General features: G+C 40.9%; 1 protein-coding gene across 2 annotated transcripts in view; it reads left to right on the top strand.

Moving 5' to 3' along the window:
- The window catches only part of nek10 (NIMA-related kinase 10), a 239,310-nt gene that overhangs the window by 80,932 nt on the left and 136,844 nt on the right, over positions 1-21,534 (top strand). For both annotated transcript variants that reach the window (XM_048523358.2, XM_048523368.2), the window contains exons 9-11: positions 6,258-6,325; positions 13,321-13,400; positions 13,486-13,572. In XM_048523358.2, coding sequence (XP_048379315.1) covers positions 6,258-6,325; positions 13,321-13,400; positions 13,486-13,572 — 235 coding nt within the window. The remainder of the gene's footprint in view (positions 1-6,257; positions 6,326-13,320; positions 13,401-13,485; positions 13,573-21,534) is intronic.

Genomic DNA, 21,534 nt, shown 5'->3' on the forward strand with positions numbered 1-21,534 from the left:
GTGGTTTATTGCCTACTTTGTGGCATTTAGGTAAAAATATGAACTATAAGCTAAAGCAAGCAGGAGGGAAGTGCTGAATCTTATCAAAAAGTGGCTGTGCCATTTTTGGTGAATTGCGTAGAGGGTTTCTCTTTGTGAACCCTAATATGTTAACTCATGCTATCTTCTGAATTTGCCTCATTACCAATGCAACACACCACCATGGTGGCTCACTAATTGTATTCTCTTACCCACCATAGGCAGAATAACTGGCCACTATCATGGTCAAGTGCTGGTAGCTGGCAGGTGCCTTGCATGTTTTGCCTTATTTACCCTTGACATGGAGGCCAGAGAATAATTAGCACCTACTTTGCCAATTGTGACTTGAAGGTCCTGCTGGATGGCAGGTGCATGCAGTCACTGTATCACACAGCCTGTGATGCTAATGATTGATGAAGATCTGGAGGAGCAAACAGTGAGCTGAAACCAACAGGTTACCACTCAAACTTACACGTCTCGAATTGTTGCCGTTTAGTTTCTATGTGGTAGGTGGAAGATGGAGAGACTGCAGAAAAATAAGGCAGGATTGCATAATTAGGAGGATGCAAATAGACCTGTCACTATTCACTAACCAGAATTTTGTCCCACTGCTCAACACTTGGTTGCAAATTCTGACTTTTTTGCTGTTGATAGTAGAAACCGCTCACTGCCATTCTCATATTATTCTCCCAAACTTCATCACAATGCCTATTTATTCAGGGGCTGAGAAGATTCCATCCATCTTTTGCAAAATATAATCTGTACCAATTTCCAGAGATTAGAAGTTTTGTCAATAAATCTTCAGATCGCAGGACAGTTTCAATATTTATTCTTGAAATATTAGTTGTACCATACTTCTTCAGAGTTCAGGCTAAACCATCCACTGACTCTTTATTAGACTCAGTTGAAGTACTTTGTTTCTTAATATAGGTTTGACTTTTAGAGATTTTTAACTTTAAATATCTAACTCTGCATAGCAGTTTTAGTGATTAAGCAATTACCAAAATGGACCATTTAGAGTCAACTCACGAAACATTGTTTTTCATTGTGCCTGTGCTTTATGCTTTTGAAAATAGGGTTTGTACTTTACTTAAATATAGAAGAAAGCAAAATTCTCATTTGCACACCAGAGCATGTTGTCTCTGAAAATGCACTGTTCACCACCTGGTATTTTTCCTAACAGTGTGAGTTATGTAGTGAGAAAGTAAATATAGAGTTAAAAGCTTTCAAGCCACATGACTTTTGAGAAATGATGCATATTTGTATACAAATTATGCATATTGATTTATCAAATATTGCGCAAATCACATTCAGTAAGTTCCACACTTGCTAAAATCAAGAATTCTTGAGTAATATTGCATTACCTCTTGAAAATTTTCATTTGCAAATGTTCAAGTCATAACCTGATGAAAGAAATTTTCAAAAACTTTGTACAATTATACTGATTTCCACCCCACCTCACTACATTCCCCCAAAAATCAAATCTTTTTATTTGTAATCCATGTTCAGGACTGACAATAAGGGGAGAAAAGGGATCTGGTTATCCCCATGCCAGTTACCACATGACTTGTGACGTAACCCCAAGATTACTACTCACATTGCCATTTTGTCATTTGATTCTTAATTTCTGATTTTCCTTGCATAGCCTTTCCCAATTTATATAATATTCAGCTCCTTTAATCTTCCTGCAAAAAATATATGAACTCACTTTTTGCCACATTATGTTCCATCTGCCAATTTTTTGCTCAACTACTTAACCTGTCTCTATTCCTCTGCAGACTCTTTGTTTCATTCTCACGACTTGCCTCCCCTCTACTTTTTGGTCAGCTTCAAAATTGGCGGTAGTATATTCGCTGTCTTCATCCAAACCATTAATATATATATGGTGAACAATTGTGGCTGCAGCACTAATCCCTCTGGCATTCCACTTGTTACAGATAGCCATTCTGAAAATGCCCCTATCCCAATTGTCTGTCTTCTAATAGTGGCCAGTTTCTATCCATACTAATATACAACCACAACCACATTAGCTGTCATCTGATAAAGTAGTCTAGTGTGCAGGTTTGTTGAGCATCTTTTGAAAATCCAAATATATTTTGTCTTGTGTTTCCTTTAGCTATTATGTTTGTTATCTCCTCAAAGAATCCTTATAAATTTGTCATGTATGATTTCTCCTTCATGAAGCCATGCTGAAACTGCTCAACTATGTAATGTAAATATTCTATTGTTACATCATTTATAATAGACTAACATTTTCCAGATGACAGATGTGAAGCTACTGGCCTTTAGTTGCCCTGCAGTTTTCTTTGTCTCCTTCCTTTTTGGAATGAAAATGTTACGTTGGCAGTTTTGCAATTCTTTAATACTTTTCCAGAATTCCAAGGATTCTTGAAAGATCACTGCCAATGCATCCATTATTTCTGCAGCTACTTCCTTTGAGATTCTAGGATGTATCATACAAGGTCCATGGGACTCATCATCTTTATCCCCATTGCTTTCCCTACTACTTTTTTTGTTAGTGATAGGTATAGTATTTTTTTTCCTCTTTCCTTTTTTCCCCTTGATTATTTAATATTTTTCAGAAACTGTTAGTATATTCTTCCGATGCAAAGTAATTATTCATCTCCCTTACCATTCCCTGGTTTACCATTGTTATTTGCCCAGCCTTACTCTCTAAGAGGTATATGTTCACTTTGCCCTCTCTCTTCATTTTCCCATGTTTAAAGAAACTCTCACATGCTGTTTTGATATTACTTAGAATAGAAGAATCACTACAGTGTAGAAGCAGACCATTCAGCCCATGGAGTCCACATTCCCCCATAACCATCCCACCCTACCCCCTACCTTATCTTTGAATTTCCCACCCTTGACACTATGGGCAATTTAACATAGCCAAACCACCTAACATGCACATCTCTAAACTGTGGGAGAAAGCCAGAACATTAGGTGGGAACCCGAGGGGAGAATATGCAAACTCAACACAGTTGCCTGAGGCTGGATTCGAACCCAGGTCTCTGGCGCTGTGAGGCAGCAGTGATAACCACTGAGCCACTGTGCCGCCCCTACTTGCTACTTTACTCTCAAAGTTTATTTTACGTCTTTATCATTTTTTGTCATCTTTTGTTAGTCTTTAAAACTTTCCCAAATCATCTCCTTTACCACTAATATTGGCACATTGTACGTATTTTCTTTCAATTTGCTACTGTCCCTAATTTCCTGGGTTAGTCTTTGTTGGTTTATTCTCTTTTTAGAAATCCTTCTTCTTCACTTGCATATATCTTTGTTGTGAATCATGAACTATTTTCTTAAATGTCTGCCATTATTTGTCATCTGCTGAACTCTTTTTTTAAGGATAGAATCCTACAGTGAGGAAACAGGCCATTTTGCTTATCGAGTCCACACCGACACTCCAAAGATCATCCTGTCCCTGTAACGCTGCATTTCTCATAGCTAATCCACCTAGCCTCTGTATCCCTGGACACTATGGGCAATTTAGCATGACCAATCCGCCTAATCTGCATATCTTTAGACTGTAGGAGAAAACCAACACTCCCAAAGGAAACTCACACAAATTCCACAACAGCCACCTGAGGAATTGACCATGGATCCCTGACACTGTGAGGTAGCAGTGCAAACCATTGTGCTGTCCCAGTCTAATCTGGCCATGTCTGCCCTCATTCCTCTTTAATTACTCTTTTTTAAGCTTTGCACAGTTCTTTCTGAGCCAAATTTTTCAATTTCAACCTGAATACTATATTCTACTAGATTATAGTCACTATTTCTTCCAGGGATCTTTGACTCTGAGATCATTTAATAAGCTTATCTGAGTAAACATTACCCAATCCAAAATAGCCACATCCTGGTTGAATCTACCAGATAAAAATATAACATACTCTTCAAGGAAACTATCCCAGTATGCTGTGAATTACTCTGCATGTCTACCTCTGCAAATGTGAATTTCCCAGTCTACGTGAAGATTAAAGTCACCCATGATAAATGTACTAGATTTTTATATCCCCTCATTATCTCCCAGTTTGTTCACTGTTCTAGTTTTGCTACAGTTTGAAGGCCTATTGACGACTCCCGCCAGTCTCTGCCAACCCTTGATATTTCTTATCTCCAGCCTTATGAATTGAACATCTTCTGATCCGAGATCATCTTTTGTTGTTGTACCGATTCCAGTTTGCACTCACAAAGCTATCCCACCACTGTTTCCTTCTTGCCTGTCCTTTTGAAAAGTCACATACCCTTGAATATTTAGTTGCCAACTTTGATCTCATGTAACCACATCACCATAATGGCTGTCAGATCATATCAATTAACCTCCATTTGTGTCATTAATTCATTTATTTTGTTCTGAATACTGCATTCTTATGAGTAAAGAGCCTGTATTTTATCTTTTTATTATGTTTTCCCCCTTTAACCCTATTTGCCACTGTTTTTCTATATTGTGCACTTTGTCTTTTCCTGTCCCAATCTGGGCATCATTACTTTAATAATTGTCCTGCAATACAGCTATATCCTTTTGTTTTGTAAGCCTTCATGACCACTCTCCCAAATCCCCAATCCATTTATTTTAAAGCCATCTTTACAGCCCCAGTTATTCATTTTTCCAGGTTCCAGTGAAAACTGTCTCACCAAAACACCTCCCTTCTACTCCAATACTGATGCCAGTGCCCCATGAATTGAAACCTATTCCACCCACACTAAATTTTGAGCCATGCATTGAGCTCCTTGATTCTACTTACAATATACCGGTTTGCACATGGCATGGGTAATAATCCCAGCATTATTACTTTGGAGTTTCTGCTTTTTAATTTAGCTCCTATACATTCAAATTCTTTCAGCAGAACCTCCTTTCCGGTCCTGTCAATGGCATTGATACCAATATTGGTACCCCTCACCTCCTAATAAGTTCTCCTGCAGCCCTGAGGAGTTGCCCTTGACCCTTGCAACAAGCATGCAACACAGCCTTAAGGATTCAGTCTTATGGCTGTCGGGCACAGTGTCTATTCCTCCCTCTAATTATACCATCCCCGGTAACTACTAGATTCTTATTTCATTGCCTTAGTTCAATGGCTCCCATTCGTCACAGATTCATGGTCACTTTGCTCATTTTCTCCATTGTCCCACTCTCATTCACACAGCTTGCAAGAACATTGTTAGTTTGGACAATTGTAGGAGCTAGTGCCTCCATGAACTGAAACCTGTTCTTTCAACAGAAATCTTTGAGCCATGCTTTGAAGTCCTGAATTCTAACACAACCTCTGGTCTCCAGACCTGCCTTATCCCCAGTTGCACTCTTCTATCCCCAACCATATCACAACTTTGAATGACCTAATCTGAGGAGTGTAAATGCCTCCTTATTACAGATGTATTTGCTAGCTTCCACATGCTGCAACAGCACATCACCCACCCTGACATCGCTATCATATTCTATTTAATTAATTACGCTAGAATCCCTGCTCATTACATTTTACTGTAATGAGTTGTTTTATACCTGTGTCAAACTTATGCTAGTTTTAAGAAAAGAGAGTGAATAAAATGCTAGAAATCTAACACAAACTGAATAGCGTAATTTTACTTTAAAGACTAGAATTGTTCACCAGTCAACTACTTTCTCTGTGCTTGCACTATGTTGTGGTTCGTGGTGTAACTGCAGTGCTGTTTTTTTGTGCAGTAGGCCTCCTGATGTGCACTCTTTATCCTCTCCCACTTACTTCTCACTCAAGAAACTGAATGCACCTATTTCCCTCATACATTGAATTCTCACTTTGATCCAACATTTCAGATATACTCACTCGGCCTGAATCTCACTCGGGGGAAATCTCCATTCACACTGACTGTGCTCTTTTATTTACTGAACTGTTATAAAATTCCTTTTTTATGTGGAGCTGCAGTTTTTAGCTACAAAAATCAGTACCTCATTTACGTAAGGGATTTTAGGAGTTGATAGTTAACTGCCAGTATTAGACAGATTTTTTAATTTGGCTATTTAAACTTGTTTAAAGATTATTAGTTCTACATCTGAATCTGACTTGAATTCTAAAATTGAACTTGGAAAATACTTACGAGTTAAGTTCCCAGTTTGAATCAAACAGAGGCCAGTGTCTATGGAAATTGTTTGCTCATTGTTTGAATGGGCAGTTTCAATGCAGTATTTGATTGTATTGCATTGTGATTCCAGTGCAATTATTTTGACATTAGTGAGATGTGATTTAATTTGAATTTCTTTTCAGATATTTTTCAAAAGCTAGCAGCTGTTGTAGAACAAAGAGAATGGGTAATTGCATGTGGAGCCCACAAGGTATGAGATCTCCGTGGTACCTGCAAACTTATTCAGTTGCTCACAGGCCTAAGCAATATTCATGGTAATTTGTACCAACATGTTACACAAAATTATAATCTCATAATGTGTTTATTCTATAATCATCAATGAAATGCAAATAATGGATCATTATCTTTTAAATTGTCACTAGTTAAATTAATTTAAATTAGTCTACTACTTCAGAATTTCCAAGCTAAATTTTAAATTAAATAAACTTCATGAATAGTTTCATTAAACAGTGTACATGCAGACATATGCCCACCAAAACTCATCTATACCCACTTTTTGGGCATAAAATTCAATGGCAAATTTGATGGAAATCTATTATGCTGGAACCCACTCCATTTTGCATTCTTTGATTAGGCCTGATGATACAGTAAGCTGCATTAAGTTTATACCAGATGCATGTAATTTAATGTATATTATTTATATACACACACACACACACATATAATTATATAATTAATAGAATTTTGTCATAATTTCTCCTTTTTTGTATATTTTATTTGCCTAGCTGAAACTGAAAATTCAGTGTTGCTGTACAGTGTACTGTGCGTGCAAATAAATTTATGGGAAAGCACAGTTGGGTAGCAACATTGTGAGGTTATTGCTGAATAATGCCTTGTGTTTCTTTCATCTTTTCCCCCTGTTGACAAAGGATTTTTGTAACTATTGTAACTACTGCTGCCTTGCCAACTACTACTGCCACAGTTACACAGGAAGTTTTCTACTGTGCATTACCTTATCTTTGCCTTTTGACAAAAGAAAGGAATAAATCAATAGAGAAATGCCAGCTACACTTGAGACATTCAACTTCTGTCCAACACTACTCCCACAATATAATACTCATGCAGAGATATGTAGGCATGTCTGAAGGGCTGTACCTGCAAAACTTTTACTCATCACTCATGGAATTGCATTTCATGGTGCAGTTGAAGTTATAACTAAATTTTATCACGTGCAAGGCCTGCTGTAGGAACAACAGAAATAGGCGCAGGAGTATACAGTCCATTGGGACTATGCTGTCATTCAGCAACATCAACTCCACCTACGTAGTTTATCCTCATATTCCTCGATTTCCCTTATGCTCAAGTAAACTAACAATCTCAGTATTGAATATAATCATCAGCTGAGTATCCACAACTGAGAATTCCAAATATTCACAATTCTCTGAGCAAATATATTTCTATTCTGGGGCTAAGCCATTGAATTTTATGCCCAAAAAGTGGGCATTGCCAGTCAAAAACAGCAGGCTAAAGAATATTAGTTTTTATTTTAGTATAAGGACATGATTCAAGGACCTCACTTAAACTGGGTTTATATTCCGCATGGTTTATATGTTGTTTGACAAAGTGTTTGCATAGATTATTTCCGCAGAGGTCTTGCTTTAAATTAGTTTGGGTGGGTGCGTGCTATGTCTGCACTTTTTTCCGTATATACACTTTTTTCCGAATCTATGCAGCTTATTTAATTAAAAGTAAACCCTGAAAATTCTGAAACAATTTTAGACTGTCTGGGCGAGGGAAATATCCGCTCAACATCCGCCCAATTAACGCAGAAGTAAAACAGTGTGGATATTGGAAATCTGAAATAAAAACAGAAAATGGCAGAAATGCTCACAGCATTGATGGGGAGAAAAAGACAGTTTCAAATCTTTGACTTTATGTTAAAATTGGGAAAGGTAGAAATGTAAACAAGGATTTTACAGTCTTGCTTTGGGTCTCAATATCAGGACCAAATGTGAGTAATGAATCCACAAAGACAACTGTGAGAGCAAGCTGTGATATTACAATTGGTAGCCAGTTAAGAGACTATCACGGTGAGCACTGTCCAATCCATTAAAGTAAGTTATGTCATAAAGCTACTTGCACAATTGGAGGGTTAGGGCGCCTCCATGTTGAGGTGCCCCGAGAAGGCTTGTCATAAATTTGGAGATGGGCCAGATATTATTGAAACCCGAAAGAACTGCAGATGCTGTAAATCAGGAGCAAAAACAGAAGTTGCTGGAAAAGCTCAGTAGGTCTGGCAGCATCTGCAAAGAAAAAATCAGAGTTAACGTTTCATGTCCAGTGATCCTTCCTCAGAACTGATGGTAGCTGGGAAAATGTTGATTCATATGCCGAAAATAGGGAGGGGAGTGTGTTCTCACACACCACCCTACCAACCTCCGGATACAACACATCATCCTCCGACACTTCCGCCATTTACAATCCGACCCCACCACCCAAGACAGTTTTCCATCCCCTCCCCTGTCTGCTTTCCGGAGAGACCACTCTCTCCGTGACTCCCTTGTTCGCTCCACACTGCCCTCCAACCCCACCACACCCGGCACCTTCCCCTGCAACCGCAGGAAATGCTACACTTGTCCCCACACCTCCTCCCTCACCCCTATCGCAGGCCCCAAGATGACATTCCACATTAAGCAGAGGTTCACCTGCACATCTGCCAATGTGGTATACTGCATCCATTGTACCTGGTGCGGCTTCCTCTACATTGGGGAAACCAAGCGGAGGCTTGGAGACCGCTTTGCAGAACACCTCCGCTCAGTTCGCAACAAACAACTGCACCTCCCAGTCGCAAACCATTTCCACTCCCCCTCCCATTCTCTAGATGACATGTCCATCATGGGTCTCCTGCACTGCCACAATGATGCCACCCGAAGGTTGCAGGAACAGCAACTCATATTCCGCCTGGGAACCCTGCAGCCATATGGTATCAATGTGGACTTCACCAGTTTCAAAATCTCCCCTTCCCCTACTGCATCCCTAAGCCAGCCTAGTTCGTCCCCTCCCCCCACTGCACCACACAACCAGCCCAGCTCTTCCCCCCCCACCCACTGCATCCCAAAACCAGTCCAACCTGTCTCTGCCTCCCTAACCGGTTCTTCCTCTCACCCATCCCTTCCTCCCACACCAAGCCGCACCCCCAGCTACCTACTAACCTCATCCCACCTCCTTGACCTGTCCGTCTTCCCTGGACTGACCTATCCCCTCCCTACCTCCCCATCTATACTCTCTCCACCTATCTTCTTTACTCTCCATCTTCGGTCCGCCTCCCCCTCTCTCCCTATTTATTCCAGCTCCCTCTCCCCATCCCCCTCTCTGAAAGCTCTCTGATGAAGGGTCTAGGCCCGAAACGTCAGCTTTTGTGCTCCTGAGATGCTGCTTGGCCTGCTGTGTTCATCCAGCCTCTCATTTTATTATCTTGGAATTCTCCAGCATCTGCAGTTCCCATTATCTCAGGTGTTGTACCTTCGCCAGTTTCAGGGGAAGGTGCAGTGGGTCTGTGGGGGAGTGTTGGGGATGAAGGAAGAGTAGACCAGGGTGTCCCAGAGGGAACAGTCCCTGCAAAAGGTGGACAAGGGAGGGGAGGGGAATATGTGCCTGATGGTGGCATCTCGCAGGAGGTGGCAGAAATGGCATCTGATGATCTTCTGGATGTGGATGCTGGTGGAATGGTAGGTAAAGACAAGGAGAACTCAATCGCTGTTGAGGGAGGGAAGAGAAGGGGTGAGGGCGGAAGTGTGGGAAATGGATCAGTCCTGGCTGGGGGTCCTGTTGAAAATAGTGCTGGTGAATCCTCTGTTGAGGAAGAAGATGGACGTTTTGGAGGCTCCCTTGTCAAAGGTGGCCTCATCTGAACAGATATGATGGGGGAGACGGAGCCAACTGGAGCACAGGTACAATAGGTAATCAGGAAGGCTAATGGAATATTTGGCCTTATTTCAAAGGGGTTGGAGTATAAAAGTACAGAAGTTTATTACAAGTGTACAAGGTACTGGTGTGACCACATGTGGAGTTTGTGAGCAGTTTTGGACTCCTAATTTAAGGAAAGATATCATTTCATTGAAGGCAGTTCAGGGAAGGTTCACCAGGATGATATCCTCTGTGGAGGGATTTTCTTATGAACATAGACTAAGCATGCTGGCGACGTACTCACCTGAGTTTAGAAGAATAAGGATGATCCCATTGAATCATATAAGATTCTTAACAGGCTTGACAGGCTGAATGCTGAAAGGATGTTTCACCTTATAGGAGAGTCTAGGACCAGAGGGCATTGTCTCAGAATTAAGGGGGTGCCAATTTAAGACTGAGATGAGATAGAATTTCTTCTCTCAGATGCTTGTGAGTCTTTGGAACTTGGTGCAATAAAGAGCTTTGGGGGTATAGTCCTTTTGTACATTTAAGGCTGAGATAGATTCTTGATCAGTCAGGGACTCAAAGGTTATGGGTAAAAGGCAGGAAAGTGGACGTGAGGAATGTCGGATGAACTATAATCCTATTGAATGATGGAGCAGGCTCAAGGAGTTGAATGGTCTCCCCCGTTCCTATTTCATTAAAATGAAGTTGACTGTCCCCAGTGATCAGTAGAGTGAACCTCCCAGCAGCCTTGTTGGAGCCACGAGGGTGGCCATTACTGCTTATGTCTATTTTGTACGTACTGGAACCTTAAGAAAAGAATGGCCCTTCAGGGAAGGGCTGGAAGCCTGCCTGGTGGAATCCCCATGTGGCAGAGCACAGTACCAATGACATTAAAATGCCAACAGGTTCATAAAATGGTTACCAATTGGCTAGTTAGTTGGTGGTCAGTTAATAAAATGGCTGCTTCTCTCTGTTTGTGGCAGTTTTTCTACCTTTGGAAATATGTGGCAGTGAGAAGTCATATTGTTTACAGCACAGTTTGAGGCCATTCAATCAATCATCTCTGCACCTTTCAACAAGGATCCAACTACATAAATCCAGCTCTGACTCAACCGCTCTTTCATACAGTGATTTCATACTCCCATCACCCGCTGAGTGAAAAAGTATGTCCTCAACTCTCCTCGTAGCTTTGTAACTCTCATCTTAAATCTGTGCTTCCTGGTATTGGCTTCCGTAGAAATGGAAAAAGATTGTCTTTCCATCCATCCTATCTATGCCCCTTATAATCTTATACACCTCTATTTAGTCCCCTCCTAAGCTTTGCTGTACCAACTAAAACAAGCCTAGCCCTTCCAATTTTTGCTCAGAGCCCAGACCCTCCAGCCCAGGCATTATCCAGATAAATCTGCACTGTATCATCTCTAGCACAATCATATCCTTCCTATAATGTGGTAGCCTGAACTGAATACAATACTCCGGTACTGGTTTAACCAATTTTTTATACAGTTCCAACATAACCTCATTGTTTGTGTAGTCTATGCCTCAGTTACTAAAGGCAGGTATCCCATTTACCTTCTTAATTGCTTTATCTACATATCCTACTACCTTTCAAAAATCCCTTTGATCTTCCACACCTCTCCAGGCCCCTACCATTCATAGTGTAATTCATCACCTCACTGGTCCTTCCCAAGTGCACAAGCTCAAACTTTCATGTTGAATTTCATTTTCCACTGCTCTGTCTACCTGACATAACCATTAAAATTCTCCTGCAGTTTACAACTATCTTTCTCGCTATTTATGACCCTTACATTGATGCATCATCTGCAAACTTCTTGATCATAATTCCTGCATTTAAGTCCAATTCATAAATGTACACCACCAACAGCAAGCCAACCAGCATTGACCCTGGGCAGAACCCCACTGGAAACAGACTTCACAATCACAGACTTATCCACTTCCCATCACTTTTAATTCTCTCAGCTAATTTTGGATCCAGCATGCCATATTGTCTTGGATCCAATAGGCTCTTACTTTCTCGACTAATCTTCCATGGGAGACCTTATCAAAAGCCTTACTAAAGTCCTTGCAGACCAAATCAAATATATAACCCTCATTGACACTCCTGGTTACCTCCTCAAAAAATTTGGACAGATTTGTCAAGCATGATCTTCCCTTAAGAAATCCATGTTTACTATACCTAATAAATCCGTGCGTCTCCAAATACAAATATAATCTGGCCCTGGAATTCTTCCTAATAACTTGCAATTGCCAAAGTTATACTGACTAGCCTAATTTCCTTTATATCCTTGCCTCCCTTTTTAAATAATGGGACAATGTTAGTCATCTTGCAGTCGTATGACACTTCAGCTGTGGCCAGAGAGCATTTGAAAATTACTGCGAAAGCCCATGATTCACTTTGCTTGCCTCCCTTCTTCCATGCTCCATCCGAGGCCCCATGTTTCATAAGCAGTGCTTATCTAGTTTAGCTTTGAATTTGTTACAAGTTCTACACTGGCTGATGTGGTCCTTAATCTCATTGTTCGATTTTAGTAGTAGAGCACTTCTCTTGCCTTCTTCAGATTAGAACCGATTCTTAGATGGCTTGCATGGAATTACTTCTGCATTTCTTTGGTTTCATCTCCTTTGTGATAATGACACTACAACGTATCATCTTGGGCTTTCATTACATCTCTTCAGCTGTAATGATCATGAGGGTGGGATGAAGGGTGCCAACCCGAAACGTTAGCTTTCGTCTCCTCTGATGCTGCCTGACCTGCTGTGTTCCTCCAGTTCCACACTGTATTGATACAACTGCTCCTTCTCTGAACTCCAGGCCTCTGATTCCCCGCACTCCGATATATGATGAAGCTGAGGAGAAATTTCTACATTTGAGGGTTGTGAATCTACAAAACTTTTTATCACGAAGGGATACAGATGCTTAGTTTTTGGACTCAGAGTGATTTGAGGGATTTTGAAATGAGACAAGACAGTGGAGTTGAGATTGAATAACAGCCCTCATTTTGTTGAATGCAGACAAGATTCAAAGGGTGATGTGGTGTCCTTTTCCTGTGGTTCCTATTTCTAAATCCTTACAACACATGGTCTAATCTTTGCACAGATGTAAGCATTTTTTTTTATATCATTTGTAACTCTCTCTCTCCTGAAACAGGTGGAAGGTACAAAGGCTTTGAGATGTCTTTCAGGCACGCTGTCTGACTTTCTATTGTTTTTACAAATGCCAGGCAAATGTATAAATGAAAATAATTATTAGTTAAGTATGAAGAAACGATAAACATACGGTAAAGTATGTTAACTTGGGATATTTTTCTTTAGACCCTAGTAAAGCTATTGGCAGCCAAGCACAATAATGTACTACTGGGTGCTCTCCTTGCTCTTACCAGCTTGGCTGAAAGGTATGTCACTTAATAAATATTATAAAAAAATCTTTAAACAAATGATTGGAAGTGAACAAGCTCACAACATTTAGTTTTTTTTTAGCCCAGAGTGCAGAGTGAAGATAGGTGAACTCACCATTGTAGAAAATTTGTTAACAATTTTACAAGAATATGACTTGCTGTCAAAAAGGTAAGTTGAGATTGTTAAATCTTTTTTTAAAATAAATTACATCTTTGAAAACGTTGTTAAGTTTGTGTGGTACTCGAGTACACAAGTTTCCTAAGACAGAACCAAACATTTAGGAGGTCATAAGGTTGTAAGTATGGCGTAGAATTACGCCATTTGTCCCATCAAATATGCTCCGCCAATCAATCACAGCTGATATGTTTCTCAATCCCATACTCCTGCCTTGTCTGTGTAACCTTTGATCCCTTCACTGAGCAAGTACTTAGCATCTATGTTTTAAATATACTCAATGACTTGCCTCCGTAGCCCTTTGTGAAAGTGAATTCCATAGATTAACCACCCTCTGGCTGAAGAAATTCCCCCTCACCTCCATTCTAAAGAGTCATCTCTTCATTCTGAGGCTGTGCTCTTGTGTCCTAGTCTCTCCTGTGAGTGGAAATATCTTATCCGTGTCTGTTCTAACCAGGTCTCTGAGTATATTATAAGTTTCAATCATCTTCCCTCTCATCTTTTGAAACTCCGTCGAGCACAGACTCAGAGTCTTCAACTGCTCCTTATATGATTAACCCTTCATCCCTGAAATATTCTTGTAGACCTCCTCCTTATCCCCTGCAATGCCAGCACACATCTTTCCTCAAATATGGGGCCCAAATGCGGTCAGATGAGAGCATTACACAGCATCCACAGTACATCTTCCTACTGTTGTATTCTAGCCTTTTTGAAATGAATGCCAACATTACATTTGACTTCCTAAACTCCAGCTAAATCTGCATGTTAACGTTCAGACAGTTCTGAACTAGGACTCCCAAATCACTTTGTACTTCAGATTTCCAAAGTCTTTCCCTGTTTAGAAAACAGTTTACACCTCTATTCTTCCCACCAAGGTGTACAAGCTCACACTTCCCACATTGTCTTCCATCTGATACTTTTTTGCCTAATCTGCTAATTTGTCCAAGTCCTTTTGCAGGCTCTCTATTAACTCAAAATGACCTGTACCACCACCTATATTTGTCTCATCTGCAAACTTAGCAACAGTGCCCTCCATTCCTTTGTCAAGATTGTTAATGTATAGTGTGAACAGTTATGGTCTCAACATGGACCAGTGCAGAATTGCATTAGTTAATGGCTGCCATCCTGAAAAAGATCCCTTTATCCCCTACTCTCTGCCTTCTGTCAGTCAGCTAATTGTTCAACTATACCGCTGCCTCACCCTTAGTACCATGGGCTCCTATCTTATTTAGTAGCCTCCTGTGAAACACCTTGTCAAAGGCCTTTTGGAAATCCAAATAGATCACACCCACTGGTTCCCCATTGTATAACATGCTTGTTACCTCCTTAAAGAATTCTAACAGATTTGTCAGGCATGATCACCCCTTGATGAAGCCATGATGTTTCTTCCCTATTTAATCATGCACTTCCAAGTACTCCAAAATCTCATCTTTAAGATTGCACCCTAAAATTTTACCAATGTTCAAGGTTAGGCTAACCAGCCTATAGTTTTCTATCTTCTGTCTCCCTCTGCTCTTAAACATGGGTGTTACATTTGCTGTTTTCTGTCCTCTGAGAACCCCCCCTGCCACAACTTAACTCCAGTAATTCCCGAAAGACCATCATCAGTGCCTCTACATTTCCTCAATTATCTCAGTGTCTGGGATATAGTCCATCTGGTCCAGGTAATTTATCTGCCTTCAGGCCTTTCAGCTTCCCCATCATTTTCTTCTTAGTGATGGCCACTACCGTCTACTCTGTCTCCTAATTCTCTTGAGATTCTGGTATGCTGCTGGTGTCTTCCACTGTGAAAACTGATGCAAAGTACTGATTAAGTTCCTTTGCCATTTGTTTGTTCCCCATTACTACTTTTCCAGCCTCATTTTCCATTGGTCCAATGTCCACTCCTGCCTCTCTTTTGCCTTTAAGGTATCTACAAAAAACCTTGTGCATTCTTCTTTTATATTACCAGCTAGCTTACTCTCATATTTCGTCTTGTTCCTCCCCACCCTAACATTGATTTTTTTAGTAGTCCTCTGCTGCTTTATAAAGTCTTCTCAATCCTTTGGCTTCCCACTCATCTTTACCACATTGTATGCTTTTCCTTTTGCTATTTTTTGTTGCTTTATGCTATCCCTCATTATTCATGGTTACTTCATCCTCCCTTTAGTATGTTTCTTCTTCCTTGTGATACTCATATGGTACCCCCAGAAATTCCTGCCAATGCTGCTCCACCGTCTCCCCTGTTAGGCTCCCCTTCCAATCAATTTTGGCCAGCTCCTCCCTCATTTCTTTGCAGCTACCTATGCTTGATTATAAGATCGTTACATCTGATTTGGGCTTCCCCCTCTCAAACTTCATTGTGAATTCTATCATGTTATGATCACTGCCTCCTATGTGTTCCTTCACCTTCAGCTCCCTAAGCAAGTCTACTTCATTACACACCACCAAGCCAAAGTTTTCTGGTCTTGCTTTGTCAGTAAATTGCAAGTTAGGGGAAGAGGGAGATGAGTATACCTCCTGATATTTACAACTTTGATCTTTGTTCATTTTCTGGATTCAAGCGCATTTGGATACTCTGATGAAGGCCAAATCCAACTACAGTGTAACTGGGGCTTCCATGTCACATGATACAGAAGAAAGCCTTTATGGTACTCAGTTCTGGTTATAGTATTGTCCTGCAATTTAGACTTTTAGTAATACATCTAATAGCCCCAGCATTTCTGGGATGAAGACTATATAAGTTACCTCACTTTCATAGTGGCATTATATTGTGAATTTTACTAAGCCACACATATTGAAAAATAAAATATCATGCTTGCTGGATATCTGAAATAAAAATAACTTTTGGGCAAAATCTATGTGATATTGAAGTCTTAAAAATCCTTGTGCGCCCAAAGCCCAGACATGAACGTGAAAATAATGAATTTTGAACAGTTCCTTTCTAAGCTTCAGGACATTGCAAGTAACAAGGAACTAGGAACTTTTGAATACTTTGTTGTGGATGTGTTTGATACTAAGAAATCAGCAAAGATGCCTAACAGTCCATATCCTTTCCACACTTTGGAAAGTCAGATCACAGCACTGTGTTCCTCCTCCGAGTTTACAATCAGTAGTCGAAACATGAGGATCAAGCACAGAAAGTAGTACAGTGCTGCTTGGAGGCAGCGGAAGAGTTTCTGTGGGACTACTTGAAAATGATGGACTGGTCCATATTCAAGAATTCAGTGACCACCCTAGACAAGCACACCACCACCATCACGGAATTCATTAGCAAGTGTGAAGAGGACTGCATGCCAAAGAAGTCAACCCATATGTTCACCCTAGATGAACTGGGAAATCCATTGCCTACTGAAGACCAGGTGTGCGGCATTCAAGTCAAACGGCCCAGACATTTACTGGAAATCCAATTCTTACATTCGATACTCTACTTATCACAACATTAAGTCTTTATGTAAACTACTACTGGCTACCAGTACACATTGAAGTGTAGGAGCTTACACAGTTCAGAGAATCAAAGGGACCTTGATGTACATATGCATAGATCCTTAAAGAGAGGTGGATATGGTCGTTAAGAAGGGATGTTTGCCCTTATTATTCAGGCCATTGAATTCAAGAGCAAGAAAGTTGAAATCAAACTGTATATATTTGTAAAGGAAGGGCATAATATTTGTGTAAGAATATTATATGTGTAGTTCTGGCCAGTTTTGTGACCACACTATTCATATTATGCATTAACAATCTGGATAAAAGAATTGAGGGTATTGTTGCCAAGTTTGCTGATGACACAAAAATAGATCAAGGGACAGGTAGTATTCAGGAAACAGGTAAACTGTAGAAAGACTTGGACAAGTTAGGAAAGTGGAAAAAGTAGTGGCAGGTGGAACACAATGCAGGAAAGTGTGAGCTTTTACACTTTGATGGCAAGAATAGAAGTGTACACTATTTTCCAAATGGGGAAGGGTTTTGGGAACCTGAAGCTTAAAGTGACTTGGCAATCCTAGTTCAGGGTTCTCTTAAGGTTAACATGCAGGTTCAGTTGTCAGTTAGGAAGGCAAATGCAACGTTAGCATTTATTTCAAGATAACTAGAATACAAGAGCAGAAATATACTGCTGAGGTTGCCTAACACTCTGGTCAGACGGCATTTGTAAGCAGTTTTTGGCCCCATATTTAAGGAAAGCTATGCTGGCATTGGAGTAGGTCCAGAGGAGGTCTACAAGGATTAGGACTTTAAACTTCTGAATTGGGGGGAAGGGAAAGCGAAAGTGACAGGGAGTATGGAGTTAAATGGAAAGATAAGCAACAGGATAGCATGTGTACAGGTGGGTTTAAGCTCGAGGCAGACTAGGAATACAGCAAAAAGGAAGGGTAGCTTAAGACATCTCAGGATTTCCAATATCTCTAATAATGATAAGAAAGTTAGCATTAAGGTGCTTTACTTAAATGCTTGTAGTATTCGCAACAAAGTAGATGAATTAACAGCACAAATCATCTTGAGTGATTATGATGTGGTAGGCATCACAGAGACATGGTTGCAGGGAGTTCAGGACTGGCAGTTAAACATCCAAGGATTCACAAATTATCGAAAAGACACGGAGGTGGGCGGGTGGTGGGGGGGGTGGGGTAGGGTTGTCTTGTTGGTTAAGAATGAAATTAAATCTGTGGCAGTGAATGACATAGGGTCAGAGGATGTGGAGTCTGTGTGGGTGGAGTTGAGGAACCACAAAGGCAAAAAAACCACAATGGGAGTTATGTACAGACCTCCTAACAGTGATCAGGACCAGGGACGCAAGATGCACCAGGAAATGGACAGGGCATGTCAGAAAGGCAAGGTCACAGTGATCATGGGGGACTTCAATATGCAGGTGGACTGGGTGAATAATGTTGCCGGTGGATCCAAAGAAAGTGATTTCATGGAATGTTTACAGGATGGCTTTTTGGAACAGCTTGTGATGGAGCCCACAAGGGAGCAGGCTATTCTGGACTTCGTGCTATGTAATGGGCCTGACTTTATAAAAGATCTTAAAGTAAGAGAACACTTAGGAGGCAGCGATCATAATATGGTAGAGTTCAGTCTGCAGTTTGAAAGAGAGAAGGCAAAATCAGATGTAATGGTGTTACAGTTAAATAAAGGTAGTTACAGGGGCATGAGAGAGGAATTGACGAAAATCGACTGGAAGCAGAGCCTAGCGGGGAAGACAGTAGAGCAACAATGGCAGGAGTTTCTGGGTGTAATTGAGGACACAGTACAGAGGTTCATCCCAAAGAAAAGAAAGATTATCCAGGGTGGGATTAGACAGCCATGGCTGAAAAAGGAGGTCAGAAAATGTATCAAAGAAAAAGAGACAGCCTATAAAGTGGCCAAGAGCATTGGGAAATCAGAAGATTGAGAAGGCTACAAAAACAAACAGAGGATAACAAAGAGAGAAATCAGGAAGGAGAGGATCAAATATGAAGGTAGGCTAGCTAGTAATATTAGAAATGATAGTAAAAGTTTCTTTCAATACATAAGAAACAAACGAGAGGCAAAAGTAGACATTGGGCTGCTCCAAATTGATGCTGGAAGGCTAGTGATGGGAGATAAGGAAATAGCTGAAGAACTTAGTAAGTGCTTTCCACCAGTCTTCACAGTGGAAGACATGAATAGTATCCCAACAATTAAGGAGAGTCACGGGGCAGAGTTGAGTATGGTAGGCATTACAAAAGAGAAAGTTCTAGAAAAGCTAAAAGGTCTAAAAATTGATAAATCTCCTGGCCCCAATGGGCTACATCCTAGAGTTCTAAGGGAGGTGGCTGAGAAAATAGCGGAGGCTTTGGTTGTGATCTTTCAGAAGTAATTGGAGTCTGGGGAAGTCCCAGATGATTGGAAAATTGCTGTTGTAACTCCCTTGTTTAAGGAAGGATCAAGACAAAAGATGGAAAATTATAGGCCGATTAGCCTAACCTTGGTAGTTGGTAAAATTCTAGAATCCATTGTTAAGGATGAGCTATCTAAATTCTCGGAAGTACAGGGTCGGGTTAGAACAAGTCAGCATGGATTTAGTAAGGGGAGGTCGTGCCTGACAAACCTGTTAGAATTCTTTGAAGAGGTAACAAGTAGGTTAGACCAGGGAAACCCAGTGGATGTTATCTATCTAGACTTCCAAAGGCCTTTGATAAGGTGCCTCACGGGAGTCTGCTGAGTAAGGTGAGGGCCCATTGTGTTCGAGGTGAGCTACTGGCTTGGATTGAGGATTGGCCACCTGACAGAAGGCAGAGAGTTGGGATAAAAGGCTCTTTTACGGAATGGCAACCAGTGACAAGTGGTGTCCTGCAGGATTCAGTTTTGGGGCCGCAGCTGTTCACCTTATATATTAATGATTTGGATGAAGGGACTGGGGGCATTCTGGTGAAGTTTGCCGATGATACGAAGATAGGTGAACAGGCAGGTAGTACTGAGGAGGTGGGGAGGCTGCAGAAAGATTTAGACAGTTTAGGAGAGTGGTCCAGGAAATGGCTGATGAAATTCAATGTGAGCAAATGTGAGGTTTTGCACTTTGGAAAAAAGAATACAGGCATGGACTATTTTCTAAACGGTGAGTATTGGTCCAGGGTTCTGTAAAGGTTAATTTGCAGGTAGAGTCCGTGATTAAGAAAGCGAATGTAATATTGTCATTTCTCTCAAGAGGGTTGGAATATAAAAGCAGTGATGTGCTTCTGAGACTTTATAAAGCTTTAGTTCGGCCCCATTTAGAATACTGTGTCCAGTTTTGGGCCCCACACCTCAGGAAGCATGTACTGGCTCTGAAGCGTGTCCAGCGGAGATTTACATGGATGATCCTTGGAATGGTAGGTTTAACGTATGATGAACAGCTAAGGATCCTGGGATTGTATTCATTAGAGTTTAGAAGGTTGAGGGGAGATCTTATAGAAGCTTCCAAGATGATGTATGGCTTAGAAAGGGTTGACGCTGGGAAGTTGTTTCCATTAGATGGGGAGACTAGGACCCATGTGCATAGCCTTGGAATTAGAGGAGGTAAATTTAAAATGGAAATGAGGAGACATTTCTTCAGCCAGAGAGTGGTGGGCCTGTGGAATTCATTTCCACGGAGTGCAGTGAAGGCTGGGACGTTAAATGTCTTCAAGACAGAGATTGATAAATTCTTGATCTCACATGGAATCAAGGGCTACGGGGAGAGTGCAGGGAAGTGGAGTTGAAATGCCCATCAGCCATGATTAAATGGCAGAGTGGACTCGATGGTCTGAACGGCCTTACTTCCACTCCTATGTCTTATGGTCTGATGGTCTTAATGATCATGGGGATGAAGGGCTTGTCATGTGAAGAGCAGTTATGGACTCTTGGTCTGTACTTGATGGAGATTAGAAGGATGAGGAGGGGGATCCAATTGAAATGTACAGAATACTGAAAGGCTTAAATGGAGTGGACATAGAGAAGATGTTTTCACTCGTAGGAAAGACTATCACTTGAGGGCACAGCCTCAGAATGAAGAGGCAATCCTTTAGAACGGAGATGAGAAGGAATTTCTTCAGCCTGAGGGTAGTTATTCTGTGGAACTCATTGTCCCAGAGGACTCTGGAGGCCATGTTATTGAATATATTTAAGACATGGATAGCTAATTTCCTGATTGGTAAGGGGATCAAGGGTTTTAGGGAGAAGAGAGGAGAATCTACTTGAGAACCATTATCAGCCATGATGAAAATTCAGAGCAGACTTGATGAACCAAATGACCTAATTCTACTCCTATACCTTATGGTCTTATGATCGTCACATAAACAAGGATGCAATTGCACTATAGAGGGTGTAATGGCAACTCATCAGGATGAGGCTTGACCTGGAGATGTGCAGTTAGGAAGAGAAGCTGGATAGGTTCGGGTTGATCTCCTTCGAGCAGAGAAGGCTGAGAAGGAATTCAGATGGAGATGTACAACATTTTGAGGGTAATTGACAGGATAAATAGGGAAAAAATACCTTTCC

The sequence above is a fragment of the Stegostoma tigrinum genome, chromosome 2 (assembly GCF_030684315.1).
Source record: "Stegostoma tigrinum isolate sSteTig4 chromosome 2, sSteTig4.hap1, whole genome shotgun sequence".
In the NCBI taxonomy this organism is placed as follows: Eukaryota; Metazoa; Chordata; class Chondrichthyes; order Orectolobiformes; family Stegostomatidae; genus Stegostoma; species Stegostoma tigrinum.